We start from the raw sequence: 16,862 nt of genomic DNA, 5'->3' as shown, positions 1-16,862 counted from the left end.
TGGATTTTATGACGTATTGTTTTTTTCCGATATCACAGAAACCTAGAATTCAGGGCAGGAAAGATTCTTAGAAGTCATCTAAGCCCACCTCCAACCCAGTAGAGGAACTTTTTCTACAGCATCCCCAACAGAGGGTCATTTGGTCTTCAGCGACAGGAAGTTCGCTTTCTCCAGAGGCAGCGGCATTATTGCTAGACAGCTTCCATGTGGGCAAGTTCTTTCCCCTGATTCTAATGTCTACCCATTAATGCAACAGAGGCCATGCCTGTTCTCTCACTTCTGGGGCAGCTCTCCTGAAGTTAGGAATTGTGTGGTTTTTTTTTCCTTCATCTTCATGCCTGCCAGCAAACATTCCTCATTCCTTCAGCTGTGGAGATATGGATTGTGGGTGCCTTAATGTGCTGCTTCCTTGACAGTACTCTAACTGATCTATGTAGTTCTTAAAATGAAGCTGGCCAGATGAATGTTACAGAGTTGAATGCAGTGGTCCAGATATGGCCTGGCCTACAGAGAGGAGAGTGCGACTATTTCTTCCTATTCATTTCTAAATTATCAACACTATCTGCTTAATCATCTATTCTAAAATGTTCCCCCAAATGGTCATTAAGTTTGCTGGTTCCTTAAATTCCAGGACCCTCTTTCACCACTCACTTGTCCTTATTTGTTTGTCTTCTGTTGGCTGGTTCATCTCCTATGCTACCAATGCACTCCCATCTTGGGCTGCCTTTTACTATTACTGGTTTGGCACTGGGTAGGGAAATACCCAGGTTTCCCCTAAATTTCTCAAAATGTGTGTTCCTGCTCACCGCAAATCCTCAATCTACCTGGCATAGAGAAGCTCTAAATACTTGTTGACTACATAATGAATAAATGCATGAATAAATAAGTAGGAAATGTTGGTCGGGAGTGGTAGCTCATGCCTGTAATCCCAGCACTTTGGGAGGCTGAGGTGGGTGGATCACTTGAGGTCAGGAGTTCGAGGCCAGCCTGACCAACACGGTGAAACCTTGTCTCTACTAAAAATACAAAAATTAGCCAGTTGTGGTGGCGGGCACCTGTAATCCCAGATACTTGGCAGGCCAAGGCACTAGAATCACTTAAACCTGGGAGGCAGAGGTTGCAGTGAGCCAAGATTGCACCACTGTACTCCAGCCTGGGTGATAGAGTGAGATTCAGTCTCAAAAAAAAAAAAAAAAAAAAAAGCATCAAATGATCAAATGTCACCTACAGGCTTGATCACACCAGCATGTAACAATCCACTTCTAACAAGAGCCTGTCTTTTTAGCATCCTGAATCTGACCCAGATAAATAATTTCTTTTCACCAGTATTATCTACTGAGTCTAACAGTTAATTTTCATTGTTCTCTTTCTCTTCCAAAGCCATGGCTGCACAGAAGAAAGTGGCAAATATAATCTGACCTGCTAAGTTATTCAGTTTTCCTACCCCAAACTTCACTGTCTTTAGAACAATCCTGTTCCATCCCACAGCCATTATGAGTGACACGTGGCCAACAGAATCAGGAAGTGACTGGTGGGCATGACTAGGTGAACTCTGTGGCCTGCCGGGAGCTTACACTCTTCATGAATACAGGTCCCTCAGGAGACAGAGCAGCAGGCATCACAGAACAGTTCTTCCCACTGGCAACAGGACTCTTGCCTGCCCTATGAAGATCCTTCTGATTCTCAGGAGCGCAGACTGTAATAATGTGACCACCCTCTGAGAAGCAGAGAGCCTGCATCTTGTGTGTTCCTTCAGTGATAATGAAAGATAATTCCACCTTTTTCATGGCCTTCCTCTCAGCCCCTCTTGGGTTTTGTTCCCCTTCACCCCAGCGGAAATCTTTTCTTTTTAAATTACTTCCAGTCTGTTTTGTCCCATTCTTTGCTTAACAAGTCAGAATAAAGAAAAGTATTCTTCCAACTCTTTCCCTCTTTATTCTAAAGAAAAGATGAGCATGAATTAGTTGCAGCTATGTGATGAACATGCAGGAAAGAAAAATGTACCCTTTATATCTTCTGGGATCCCAATTTCTTCTGTCTTTAAAAGAACTGAGAGTCCATCACGGGTCCCTGTGAAAACTTCTATTGTAAATCGCTTCAGAAAATTCCTGGTTTTATGCCTGTTGGTCACATACTTAGGAAAAGTGCTTTAAAAAACTGCTTAGCTAAATTGCTAAATTACCTATATCAATCATGAGTTATTTAGTCTACCTCCTTGCTTCTGAGACAGATAAGAGTATTTCTTCTTTACAATGACCCCCAGAAAAAAAAAATCTTTCATCCTTACATCATTGTCTCATGCACTCAAAGTTTATAAGATCTTCTTCAGATATGACCCAAATCCCTTTTACTGGAACTTAAGACCTTTTATCTTTTTTCTGTTCCCAGTGGATATCATAAAGAACAAAAAAAAACAGACACTCTTCAGCATCTATTTGTTCACAGTCTTCTGTCTGAAGTTCTTCAGGGCTCACCATTCCATTCAACATCCTTCCAAGTAGGGGATGACTGCTCTTAAAATCCCCTTTACTACCTGCCCATCACCTCCCAAGCATCCCTTTACATTCGTCTCTTCTTTAGCTCTCTGAGATGCAGTACTTGCCTCACTCGACATCTGCTTCAAGAACTTAATAACACATTCAAAAATTATCCCAGGTCTTCCAGCAAAGGCAAAGCTGGATCTATAGCTCCTCCCCGTAATTCACTAATTCTTCTATAAAATGCACAGAGACAAGATGAAGGGTTTGAAAGCCCAAGGAACCATTTCTTATTTGCCACAACAAACATTTCACAGGTTTTGGCCCCACTAAGAGACAGACAGCAGTGCTGTAGCTGCTCAAGAACAAACATGGCAAGAGAGCACGGGGGCTGGCCTCAGGAGGGTTGAATTCTAGACCAAGCTCTCCCACTGAGCCTTGTGAGCCACACACATCCTCTGCCAGCCCCTTTCCCTAAGCAGGACATGACACGTATCTGCCTAGATTGCTCCTCAGGGCTCTCCCAACTCTCACATCTTGTGGTTCTCTAATCAAGTGAAGGTCTCATCTCTCCCTTCTCAAAATACATAAACTATGTCCTTGGCATGTCTCCCACACCCACCTTGTGGCCAGTGCTATCTAGACCAGTGTTTCTCACACTTTTTAAAATGATCATCCTAGGACCTGAAGAAGCCTTTTTAGATCTTTTTTCCCTAATCACCCTACCCAGTGAAAATTTAATACCACACATATACTGTACATTGGTAGAGTATATATACCTGTGTTTAATACATGGAAATAAATATTTTGCTATCCCTAACAACCAATTTTCACTCTCTTTGGGGGCAGTATCACTCCCACTGAAAATGCATGACCTAAATCAAGTTGAGTGCCTCCTCTAGCTGAGTGATACAGAATTGAGTGTCCAGAGTTGCCACTTCCAGCTCCCACCCCATTCACATGAATCCCAGCAGTAACAATGGGAATGAGGCAGACAATGGACAATGGTGTTCCAGGAACAGTTAGAATCCACTGGAAGGGCAGAAACCACTAGGGTCCCTGGCAGAGATGGAGGCTCCTTCCAAAACTGGCATCAGCCCAGCTTCCCTCCCGCTCCCCTGCAGGCCCTTCCCCTTCCCCTTACCTTGGCACGCTGGCCAAATACGTCACTAGTTTCCGCAGGTCTTCCTGTCTTATTCTGTCATGATTGCTGCGAGCAGGGAAGGTCAGGATGGGTCCACCTCGCTTATCACGACCCCCTGCAAGGAGGAGGAAGGGAAGAGTATTTAAGAAAACCAGTCAGAAAGGAAAGCCACAGTGGAAAAAGAAATCTGTCTGAGTGCTGGGTGATCAGACAGAAATAGGGGATCCAGAGAAATCTGGTCACTGTTCAGGACAAGGCCAGGGGGTCGAGATGCAGGTAGCACGTATGACTGTGGGCAAGTCTTTTGGCTTCCCCAGTGCCTCATCTGTAGAAGGCAGATGAAAACAGTACTGTGCACATTACAGGGTTGTTGCAAGAACTGATGAGTTGGCACATGGGGATGTACTTGGAAAAGTAAAGCTCTCTACAAATGTGAGATGATAATGAAAGTGGTGATAACTGTTCTTACTGAGAAAACAAGCTGGTGGAAAGTGCTATGTTCTTGGGAAATTTAACCTCTAATTTACTTCTCTTTATAGACCTCTGTGAGGTGGGAGTGCTTGTCATTAGCTGAGTACTATGGTAAGCAGACCTCAAAGCATCCATCCCGGGATAGCATTACTGGGAAGTTCTTAGATTCATAGAAAAAACATTAAGTATTTTCTATACAGCCAAAAAACCACCCCTGCCTGTCTGCCTGAGGTGCCACCTGTCACTCCTGCTAGAGGAGCACATGAATCTTAGCAGAAATCAGAATGCTCAGGTCTTAATCACTGCAAATGCATATGTACATACTAAGATTACAAGTGTTTTCTAAACATCACATTTAAAATAACTGGAAGGAGTATACCAAAATGACAATTGGTGTTGCTATTAGAAGGCCAGGATTTTGGATCGTTGCTTTTTCTTTCCTCTACTTTCCAAATACCCTATTTGCTATTTATTATATGATTTTAAAATGTATTCATTAATGGACACTATGCTTAGGAAGTGGAACCAAGTTTCTCAGGGGCGTTAGATAGGAAAAAAGCTAAGGGTAACTATGACCTTACGGGGCACTGGCCCTTACACAAAAAAAACCACTGTGTCATGATCACAGACTCCTCACGCCACATCTCAGGTGGCCACCAGACAGACCCCAGAGTAGGACCACAAAGGGATCTAATGAAAGAGAGTGGAGAGGTGCAAACCTCACCAATACTGGAAAACAGGATCTCTTACACAGAGGGCAGAGTCTCCCAGGGATCCCGCCCAAGTGTGAGTTCATGAATAAGGTTTCCTTCTGGTTAAGGAGTCCAGAAGGCACATGGAGAGAGGGGACGCTTGACAAAAAATCAATCCAGAATACCCTTGAGGAGGAAGTAAGGAGGCTGCAGAGAGAAAAGGATTACACAACATCAAGGCCACTGTGAGATCCAGCCCTGATGAAAAAGTGTTTCTGCACCACCACCACTGCCCAGCACCCCAGCTCAGGGAAGATTCATACAGATTAACTCAAAGTTGGACATTTCATACCACTAGCCCTGGTTCTTTGAAGTGATAACCATCCTTGTCTCATCTGCCTTGGAAATGGTCCCCATCTCTCCATTGCCTTCCACATGAGGAAAAGGAAGTGAAAAAATTAAATAGAAGGTTTTCCAAAAGCTGGGAGGTACTCCAACACTCTCAACCTTCTCCTCTATCCTTGACCTCACCCCAAGCATTTTCACTCTGGCAGTTTGTTTGTTTGCTTGTTTTACCATAGCTGTTGGTTTTTTCCTGACCTTCCTTGGGCATTTTACAAGTAGAGTCTTGGAACAATAAGGAACCACAAGGAACCACAGCTCTGACTGGCAAAGGGTGGCTTGGAGGGCTGGCTGATACTGTCCCTCCCAAACTGGAGCCAGGGCTGGCCTTGGAGACATGAGATTCAGGATCATGGCTGGGGAGGTTTTTAGATGGCTGGAAGATAGTCACTTTTTCTTTCCTCCACTTTCCAAACTTCCTATTCACTATTTACTATATGATTTCAAAGCGCATTCACTAATGGACACTATGCTTAGGAAACAGAACCAAGTTTCTGCTTTTTTTTTTTCCTGTCTGACACTCCTGAGAAACTTGGTTCCACTTCCTAATCATAGTGTCCATTAATGAATAAGCTTTAAAATCGTATCATAAATAGTGAATAGGAAGATTGGAGGGTTCAGATGGCAAGGAAGGAGGGGTGAGAAGAGAAAGCCTGGGGAATTCTAATTCCCCACATCCAGAAGTGTAGATCAGGAGTCAAGAGGAGGCAGCAGGATCAAGCCATGTGGTGTTCAGAAAGAAAGAGACCTTTGAAGATTACAGAAAAAAAGGAGAGGAATGAGCCTAGAGGAAGAGAATCTTTATGCTGGGAAGGGTAGGGACAACAATGGAGCAAGGCCCCAGGGAAGGCACAAGGGGAGGGTCCAGTCCACAGCAGACAGGGCTGTCCCCCTCTTTGAGGCAGGCTGTTGAACTCTGAGAGAGGAGGAAATGGAGATAGGTGGTGGAGAGGGAGGAGTTCAGCCTGCCTGAGGGACACGGTTCTTTGGAGGAAGAAATGGAGATAGGTGATGAAGAGGGAGGAGTTCAGCCTACCTGAGACATGGTTCTTTGGGTGGAGGACATGGAGATAGGTGATGGAGAGGGAGGAGTCCAGCCTGCCCCAGGGACACGGTTCTTTGGAGGAAGAAATGGAGATAGGTGATGGAGAGGGAGGAGTCCAGCCTGCCCCAGGGACACGGTTCTTTGGAGGAGGAAATGGAGATAGGTGGTGGAGAGGGAGGAGTTCAGCCTGCCTGAGGGACATGGTTCTTTGGGTAGAACAGTATACAAGAATCAGTCCAGGGTCAGGGTAGGCTTTGGGTACTGAGGAGAGGGAAATGAAACCATCACTGGAGATCTTCTCTCAAGAATGACAGTAGGACTGGGTAGGACATGAGCTTCAGGGTTGCTGACAGGGTACTAGGGCACAGCGAAAGCTCTGTTTAAAGCTTTGGCTACAGTATCTGTGCCAGGCTCCAAGCTGAGTGAAGGCAGAATGGAGCTAATGCACCATATAAATGGGGTATGCCCAGCGAGGGTGTGAGATGTCCTGTTGGATGATGACATCCCAGAAAAGAGGGAAAGGTGTTGATTTTGTTCCTCTCATATCCACCCTCTCCCAAATGACAAGAGGATATCAGAAAGGGTCAAAATAAGGGACTAAAACCACAGATAGACATATCAAGGGTCAAGATCTTGGACGTGCATAATCACGGTAGGTAGGTGGAGGACTTTGGTACCAACGAGGCTGAGCAGCAATGAAGCTCTAGGATTTGATCAATAATTGACATAGATGCTGAAATTACAGAGGACAATAAGCAGAGATGAAGTATAAGGACCCCCGATAAAGTCAATATAACAATAGACCTGCAAGATGTTAATGAATACACATCACAGACACATAAATTTTTAGGGAATGAGGTTATTCTATGGTTTGGAAAATGCCAGATTTAAAAAAAAAAAAAAGTTCTTTACTGCAGGACTTTCCAGAGCCTTAAAATGTTAATGTACTTTAGTGGACATTGTAATTCTCCAAGAAGGAGAGCTACGATGTCCAGCATTTCCCAAACTTCTTTGAGAATAGAACCCCATTTTCTTTGTAGAGGATCATCCTGTGGAACTGTTGGAAAACACTTTGAGAGATGCAGGTCCAGGGTACAAAAGATTGTGCCACAGCAACATAAGGTTTCCCTGGGAACAGTGGAAACCAGTGAGGAAAACCACATTGGTGGGAGATAAGGAGGCAGAGAGGAATTATGAGGAGGTGGCCAAAAGGTGGGCGTGTATGCACATGAAGACAATAGGGTGAAATAGACCCTACATGGGAAGGCTGGATAAAAGGGACAGTGGGTGCTGTGACTTATAAGTAGTACAAAGGATATCAGAGAGGGCCAAGGGGAACTTGTGAGCTGTGAATGACAGAGCAGAATGGGGCAGTGCTGGAACAATGGAGGCTCACTGAGGGACAGCCCCAAATCCTGTCACACAGACATGCAAACGCCCAACATGCAGAAGCTTCTGGGCTGCCCTGGATTATTCCCAATGTACGTTCCCATGGCAGCATGGTTTTCTTTTCGCCTGGCCAAGGCTGGGTACTAGCAGGGGAGGGCAGGCTCAATTAACAAACAGCCTGTTTCTCTACTCACCACCTTCCTTGCAGTGCTTTATTCTTCTCAGAAAGAAATCCAACTGTTAAACTGCATTATTTAATTATAGGTTTCTTTATTTTGTTTTATTTTTGTGTTTTATCTTTTATGTTTTAAAAGCTCAGGATGTAAGAGTTGGTTGGTTTGGGTTTTTTTTTTTTTTTTTTTGGTTTTGGGGTTTGTTTTTGTTTTTTTTAGATGCAGCCAGTCATTCTCTTCCCAGTATATTCAGTGTCCTTCCCAGACATGGAAGGGCAATGTTCCCTAAGCCCAGAAGTTTCTGGCACCACAAGCGCAGGTGCAGTTGAATAAGGCTGAACCCAGGCTGTTCGGCTTACATTGGCAAATGGGGGAGAGCTATGCTCCCAGCCCCCTTCGTCCTGCTCAGGGAATTTTCTACCTGCCTCATTCCTGACTGCCTTCCTGGCCACATTGCTTCTATGAGCTCCATTAGGACTAGCCCCTACCACCTGAGAAGGTTTTTTTCTGGGGCTCCGCCCAGGGCTCTGACTGAATTTACTTGGGAAAGAATAAACCATGAACATCAAGCAAGGGTCTCCACGTTAGAGTGTACTGTGCATGCATATGCCCCAAACTGATGTGGAATAGGATGATGCTTAGAGGAATACATTAGATCCAGGAAGGTCTCCTGGAGGAGGCAAAGTAGGAACTGACTCTGGAAGGAGAGGAGAGGCTCAAACTGGCAGAAGGCATGGAGAAGGCACTGCAGAGGGAAAGAAGTGTCAGGCACAAGAGAAATGGAAGGATTGGCAGGATATCCAGGGGACAGGAAGAACATCAGGTTAACTAAGGACTATAAAAAGAAGGAAGAAAAGATAAGATTGGGCTCCCAGAGGGCTGTGGACCACATCCTTGGGAGCCCAGGCTATGGGGATCCGCAGAAATCAGAGGCCTGGCACTGCTCAATGGCCTCTAGGATTTCTGCACAAGGTCTTCCCATATGCTTAGCAAGCAAATGGAATCCAAGTTTCTAAAGGTTTTAAAGGTTGCTCACCTATGCCTCTCCCCGTACCCAAATCACTGCTGCATAATCCTGCCAAGGAGTTGTTCTGCCTGTACTTCAACATCTTCAGTGGCAGGGGGCTCATTACCTTATAAGATATACTAGTCCCTAATGGGAAGAGGCAGCTGCCAGGTCACTCTCGTCTAACAGCAATGACAATAATAAATTACTATTGCTACTACTGCTAACAATAATTACAATAATATAGAATGCACTTAGTCATTATAAAGTCTTCTGCACACTCCCATTGCATGCCTGCCCTCACCTCTCACACCTACACTCTGAATCATCAGGCTCTCGCCCTTTCTCCAATGAGGTGGGAGACAACTGCTGCTTAACTTCCCCTTTCCTTTATCCCCTTCCCACCTCCTCTTCTCTCTGTTTTGTCTGTCGCCCAACAGCCAAACCAACAGTGCCTGTGGCATGAACCTGTGCTCTACAGGACTGGAATAGCTCTTGCTCTGTGACTGCACTGCTACTTCTTGTAGATCACCAAAATCACCCAGAAATAAAGCTTTGGTCCATGAGGTATAAGCACATGGCATGTTTCTCAAAATATGATCTTCGGCTACTAACATTGTCTACCCCAGCCCCTGCCTCAGACCCTACCAGAAATTCTGATCCAGGAGGCCTAGAGTGGAGCCCTGGAACAGGCACCCAGAGTGATTGTGGCATACCTTATTGTTTGAGAATGACTGCCTTAGGGGCTCTGGCCAGTCTTTGGCTTCAATTATATCAGGGGTCACCAGACTTTTTCTTGAAGGGTCAGATATTAAATATTTCAGGCTAATGGGCCAAATGGTCTCTGCAATAGCTACTCAACTCTGTTGTTGTAATGAGAAGGCAGCCATTAACACTATCTATAGTAGGTTGAATAATAGTCCACAAATACATCATGGCAAAGACTTTGCAAATATGATTAAGTTAACCATCTTGAGATAGGGCGATTATTCTAGATTATCTAGGTGGACCCTAAATGTAGTCACAGGTATCCTTAAAAGAGAGAGGCAGAGAAAGATTTGACACAGATGCAAGAGGAGAAGGCAATTTGACCCTGGAGTTAGAGATGGGAATGATGCAGCCACAAGCCAAGGAATGTCAGCAGCCATTGGAAGCTGGGAGTGGAAAGGAACCAATTTTCTCTCAGAACCTCTGGAAGCACAGCCCTGCTGACCCCTAGATTTCAGCCCCATGAAACTGATTTCTGGCTTCCAGAACTGTGCAATAATAAGTTTCTATTGTTCTAAGCCACCAAGCTTATGGAAATTTGTTGCACCATCAATGGAAAACTAATACACTCCATAAACAAATATACATTGCTGTGTACCAATAAAACTTTATTTATAAAAACTGGTGGATGGCCCACCAGCTACAGATTGCTGACCCCAGAGTGAGACATTAAGAGGTCTTTGTGCACAAGATGTATAGGAGAGAGAAGTCATATAAATATTTGGAAGTCATTATTCAGAAAAAACCAAAAACTAAACATATAAACACGAACCCTCACTTGAGTTCCCTTTGCCAGGAAAGAAAGAAAAGGAGGAAACAAAAACTCCTTTAAAAATCTCCTGTCCCTGATCCATGCAGAAATGAACTGAAATAAAACCTCAGGGAATGTGCCAAGTGCCCAGATTCTCCAGTTGAAGCAACTCTCACAGGGCCAGGCCAGGGGACTGAGGTTGGATGGGAAGCTCGGGGAATGTCCCTTTGGTTCTGGGTGTCTTTTAGAACGCCCAGCTGGGGCCAGAGCCCTCCTTTCTCTCTCCGTCTGCCTCAGCAGAAAGGAAGCAGCTGCCCCAAGCATAACTTCGCCTCCCCTACTTCTCCCCCACTAACACACAAGTGAATCTGAACACATGTGCGCACACACTTCTTCTCTAGGTCCTTTACAAAGGAAAGTCCCACAAATACTCACCAGACACGAAGGCCACTTTTTCCTTTAGGATAGGAAGGACATCAGAAGCTTTCAAACCATCATTCCGAAAAGACCCTGTGGGAAAACAAACCAGAAGGAATCAAGGTGAGAGGAGCCAGCTGGCTGAATCGCAGGGTCCCATCCTCAGTCTCCCAATCCCATCATCAGTCGGCAAGTCCTGCCTTGTCCAGGTCCTACAGCCCAGCCCGATGGACCAGGAGAGGGTCCGCAACAGAAGGGATACTTCCACACGATGCCAGCTACAGGGGTGACCAGGGCTACAACCCCCCCGTCCTTCTCAAGCAGAGGACAATCCAAATCACCCTCCTCATGTGGACAAACCTCCATGCCCTGGGGGCAAAAAAAAAAAAAAAAACCAGCCCTGTTGCTGTTGAGCAACTTGAAGATGGAGGACTTTTACAAAATCATGTTTGTACCTCTAGTGCCTAGCACAGTGTCTTGAACATACTCAGCACCCAGGAAATATCTGTTGAATTAGTTAACTGATATCAAGATGGATTACAAAGTCCTAAATAAAGATTTACAAAGTCCTTTTTGCCTTTCCTCTGGCACAACTATTAGTCTTTATTTTACAAACAAGGAAAGTAAACCACAAAACTCCTACAGAAGGAAGCAAAGTTGATGACAATATTCCTCTCCCCACCTCTTCCTCCCCCCCTCAATGTCATCATCATCAGTCCACGATAGACAGGAGATGGGGAGACACAAATCTCCTGGGAAGGAAATGCACTACCTTGTTTAACTTGTTCTCTTTCTAAATCTTGCTTCCCATTTAGAAAGTCCTTTTACGTTCCAGTTGAGTCCCTGTTTTGGGGGCTGGAGGCAGAAGCTCGGGGCTCCCAAAGAACGGAAACTAAAGATGTGCCTGGAGGAACAGTAGCCTCAGGAGGCAAAGGACAATCCAGCCCAGTGTGGGATGTGTGGGAAGTCAGGACCCAGCTTCCACATCCACAAACCCCAGGCTAGCCCACTGCACCCCTATCATTTAACCTAAGAACCCCACAGGGACTCTCAGGGAGAGCCACCCACGCTTACAGCAATTCAAGCTCTAACTGAGGTCTCTGTTGTGTGTCACCATTAGGAATATGACACAGATAGACCCCAGAAGGTGAGCGGTTGTAAGTCAGCTCAGGGAGCAGAACCAGATACCATGGATGCCCCCTCGGGTGCCTTTCTCCACTTGGCTTATACCCTTGGGGTCCAAATTTGACAATTTACAGAGGAAAGCAACATGCTGGGCAGAACAATCCCACTCAATCCTTCAATCTCTAAACATTGACTGTTTCAAGAAACCCACCTGGGAATTTTGGCAATAAAATTCCAAGCCAGGCGTAAGATCACTGGCCTAGGGAAGTGAAGTGGGCCAACTGCACACTCAATCAAGGAGGAAGAGAGATATGTCCTCAGAATGCCAGCGTCTATGATCAGAGGTCATACCCTAAACCTAAAGCAAATTTCCTAAGTGTCTCTGACCATTTTGCCTATTTTTTCTCTTTCATTTTGCACCAAATGAAGACTGCAAGTCTTTTATTCATCAGTTGTTTCTCTTTACTAGCTGACAGAGAACTAGCTACAAGGCTCACTTTGAGAAGACCTTGAACAATAGGAAAACAAAGTAACACCATAAAAAAGAATACTTGAACTTCAAAGCCTATAAGCATTATTTTGAACTTTCTATCCTTAGTTGCTACAGATATTTATGCTCTAATTTTATCTTCTCCACAGAAAAACAATTTAATTTCACTAATAGAGGTTAATTAGGATCAATATAAATTATTATAGAATTTACAAACAGATATATAAAGTATTTTTTTATCCTTATGCAACGAGGAGACATTTAGCTTCCTTGGCAATCTATTAGGCTTTATCTGTTAGACAAGGATCTTTAATACATGACTTGTTTGTGAAAAATGATGCTTCTGTATCAAAACACATGATTTTCCTTTGTGAAATATATCTTTCTATACATTAATTTTAAAACACTTTCCTCTATGTAACCATGCACTCTACTAATTTCTATAGGAAAAAAATGTAATATAAAAGTTAAATTTCAGTCTTATCTTCTTTCAGATTATTTACAAGTTCAAAAATAGCAAGGCCCAAACTAATGAGATTTACTATATAAAAAGAATCCACATAACTCTCTTTTCTCCTAAACTCTTGTCCTGTTTTTTTTTTCTGTCCTCCCTCTTGTCCCCTACTGTGTTGCAGTACACAAGAGGGTCCTAATTCTAAATAGCCCTAAGACCTTAAGAAAGGGTTTCAAATTTGCTATAATGGAAGCAAAAGGTTCCCCATCCTATCTCCTCTCTACTCCCACCCTTGGAGAGGAAGAGGAAGCTCCAAGTCTCATCCATCACACCCACTCATTGTGCCCCACCTCTTCCTTCTCCCCACCAGGGCCCAGGACCGGAGAGAAGGTGTGCAGTTTGTCCATGCAGCTTGCAGTCATGGGCTCCAGCAAATATCAGTGCCTCGGGTTGGGCTGTTCTAGGATTCCTAGGGCTTCTACTTCCCAGGCCAGGGTCCTCCCCGACCCTGTAGAGGCCACTGCTGTGCCTGGTTGTGTGTCCACCATAAGAAAACCTAAAGTGTCCAGATTTACAAAATCCAAACTAGGGGACAATCATTTCCAATTACAACTAAAATTTTCACATTATAAAAGGATTTGCTCCAGAGTCTCTTCAAATAAAAGTTCCCCTAGTGATTTGAATTAGTTTTTCATTTGCCAAAAATTAAATTACATATAACTTTTCAACAATATATGTATTATGTAAAGCCAAGTAGAGCTAATTAGCCCAGCAGCTCAGAAATTGGTGACCTTGCATATAAAACCTATTTGCACTGGCTAAAGATCCTATGTAGCATATCAATTCCCCCAGGGCCCTTGTGAAACCAGCTGTTGGAATATATAATAAAGGAGTTCATTGAATGCTAATTCAAACAGGACCAATGAAATAGCAACATGTTTTCACTATCCGGTACATGTCTTGGTAGACTCATGGTAAATGTTCAATAAATATTTGATGAAAGAATAAATGAATGAATGAAACGCTGACCCTTCCTAAAATGACTTACACAAGGTCAATGACTTCATCTGTCACACCAAGCACTGGCTATCTGAGTAGATGCCCTCCAGGGTACTACTCAGCTCTAATACTCTGAGACTTTCTAAACCTTCTCTTCATATTTGTTGGCCTTTAAGATCCTCAGATTATCAGATCAATATGCTTTAAAAGGAAGTACTGGGAATAAATTCCCTAACAAGATTCATTCCACTTTGGGAAGATAAAACATTTCACTGGCTTCCTGGCCAATTTTTCCCCCAGACTCAGTTTATAGATGTTCAGGGGCAGATCACCCCATTTTGCAGGTAGCCCAAAATGCCAAAATGGGAGAAGAGTGATGGAAGAATTTCCATGAGGCTTAACCTCTTGAAGGAAGTAAGTTTACATTATCATTGCCATTTCTGGTATAAAGTATACGTGATAGAACTATTAGAAAATAAACTCTAGATCAAGCTTGTGCAACCTGTGGTCCGCAGGCCTCATGCAGCCCAGGGCAGCTTTGAATGCAGTCCAACACAAATTTGTAAACTTTCTTAAAACATTATGAGATTTTTTTGCAATTTTTTTTTTTAGCTTTTCAGCTGTCATTAGTATTAGTGTATTTTCTGTGTGGTCCAAGACAATTCTTTTTCTTCCAATGTGGCCCAGGGAAGCCAAAAGACTGGACACTCCTGCTCTAGACCAATCATAGACCTGTTTCCACCTTTTAAAAAAAAAAGCCAGTTGAAACAGGCTTGCTACCTCTAAAGAAGGCCTGAGAAGACATTTAAAAAACCCTAAGCCCTTGGAGTTGCTGCAGGAAAAAACAAAAAACAAAATCAGGGGTAGTAACTTCATGGACCTGACCCAAGACGGGTTGTGGGTCGTGGGTGTTGTGCTTCTTCTTAAGGACAAAGGCATGCTTCACCGGCATTCAGTGCTAATCCCACCCCATTTGTGTCCTGCTGTTGTCAGAATTACAAGCCTGCTGTTCCGTTAATTAGCAAAGTTGAAATGCTCCACATCTATTAAGGAAGTACAAATTATCCCTGCCATCTCCCCAGGATCCTCCCGCATGGGTCTTCTCCAAGCCCCACTTTTGCTTCTCCTTGCTCCAAATGTGTTATGCTTACATTGCTTCTAGTCATCATTTCCCACGTTAGAAAATGCCAAACACCCTCACTCTGGCTCCCAGCCTCTGTGTGACCTTAATGGCAATGGTAAAACTGGCCCTTGAGCCACCAGCCCTGTCTGTGGTTTTGTGGGTGTAGAGTAGCAGTATATTCCCCAGGGCACCTGTGTTCCATGCTAACCTCCTTCAGAAAGCAATCTTTATTTCAACAAGTGAAGAAGCAAACAACAGAGTGGGTGTTTATAGAGCATTTGGAGGTTCAAGCTGCCAGAGTATACATGGATTGCTCTTTGTTTCCTTTTGGTTCTCAGACACACCCCTTTAATGTGCACCTATTTAGAAGTTACTATGTAAGTGTTCTAACATTGCTTCAAGTGGGCCTGAGCCCTGTTTCTGCACACTTCCCTATGCTCAGGTTTCTGCCTTCTCTTTCTGCTTCACCCTGTGGTGTCCAGTATGGGAGCCTTACTCAAAATGGCACTGAGTCACTGAATAAGAGGCTGCATAAAAGAGATCTGGCTTACAATTGAGAGGTGCAGGAGCTCATTTGGCTGGACCTTAGTTTGGTTGTAATTTTGAAATTTTCCTATTCCTAAGGTCATTGTTTCATTAATTCTATATTGAGCACTATGTGCCAGGCCATATGTCAGGCTTTGGTGGTAGTAAGACAAATAAGAAATGGATCCTGCTCTCCAGGGGCTTCCAAGTGGAGACAAACAGGTTTCCAAATAGGACAATTAAACTGTTATCAGAAACAGGATATCACCTGTACAAAATGCAAGGAGACTCAAAAAAAAATTTTTTTTAAAAAGAGCTTCTTAAAGATGAGTCCTAAAACCTTGCAACTCAAGGTAATAAGCATCACATATACCTAGAACCTTGCTGGAAATGCAAAATCTCAAGTTCCACCCCAGCCTTACAGAGTCAAAGCCTACATTTTAACAAGAAACCCAGGTGAGGCCAGGCATGGTAGCTCATGTCTATAATACCAGCACTTTGGGAGGCTAAGGCAGGCAGACAACTTGAGCCCAGGAGTTTGAGACCAGCACGGGCAACATGACAAAACCCTATCTATATAAAAAAATACAACAAAAATTAGCCAGTCATGGTGGCACACACCTGTAGTCCCAGCCACTTGGGAGGGTGAGGTGGGAGGACTGATTGCGCCAGGGAGGTCAAGGCTGCAGTGAGCTGTGATCACGCCACTGCACTCCAGCCTGGGTGACAGAACAAGACCCAGTCCCAATGCCCTCCACCACACACACACAAAAACCCAGCTGATCCATATGCACATTATACTTTGGGAAGTTGTGCACTAAAGTATGTCTTTCCATTCCAGAGTCACCTCAGAGGCAGAAGATGGAGAAAAGCATCCTGCAGCCTGGCCTAAACAGGACCTCTAAAATCTCATCTAACACTATTCATCACCCCTCCAGCCCCTACCATGGGAAGACCCCTCTCCACTGCCCAGAGATTCCAGAGATTCAGCCATTACCCTATAATTGTCTATTATTCAAATTCAGCTCTGGAATAAAAAGGCTATTTGGGAGGTAGATGAATTCCCCCTCCAGGGCATTAAGACTGGACTACATCTTACTTTTTGGTGGCAGGAGTGTTTATGAATAACACCTGTCCAAACTGCTCAGAATTTTGGTAGCTTAAACCATTCCTTCATGTACCAGATGTTTTCATTTCACCACAAATCTTCCTTCCTACCCTCAGAGCCCTACCTTCTCTAACTACTCTCAGTGCCATAAATACTGTCACTGATAATATTTACAGACCAAGATGCCATCTCTAAGATAGCCCTGGAGGACAGAGAAGCCAGTCCGTTTATGCCTCTTTATCCCAACTGCACCCCTACTCACAGGTACAAAGTCCTGAACACTGGGGAAATGCTGGACAAGAA

The 16,862-nt window shown here is 44.1% G+C and overlaps 1 protein-coding gene across 9 annotated transcripts in view; it reads right to left on the bottom strand.

Annotated features, from left to right (window-relative positions):
* The window catches only part of KALRN (kalirin RhoGEF kinase), a 638,197-nt gene that overhangs the window by 496,717 nt on the left and 124,618 nt on the right, over positions 1-16,862 (bottom strand). For all 9 annotated transcript variants that reach the window (XM_025374819.1, XM_025374820.1, XM_025374821.1 and 6 more), the window contains exons 2-3: positions 10,754-10,828; positions 3,622-3,736 (exon numbers count right to left, since the gene is read on the bottom strand). In XM_025374819.1, the coding sequence (XP_025230604.1) occupies positions 3,622-3,736; positions 10,754-10,828 (190 nt within the window). The remainder of the gene's footprint in view (positions 1-3,621; positions 3,737-10,753; positions 10,829-16,862) is intronic.

This window comes from Theropithecus gelada, chromosome 2 (assembly GCF_003255815.1).
Source record: "Theropithecus gelada isolate Dixy chromosome 2, Tgel_1.0, whole genome shotgun sequence".
In the NCBI taxonomy this organism is placed as follows: domain Eukaryota; kingdom Metazoa; phylum Chordata; class Mammalia; order Primates; family Cercopithecidae; genus Theropithecus; species Theropithecus gelada.
The sequence above is the reverse complement of the archived record's forward strand: the minus strand, read 5'-3'. Positions and strand labels throughout refer to the sequence as shown.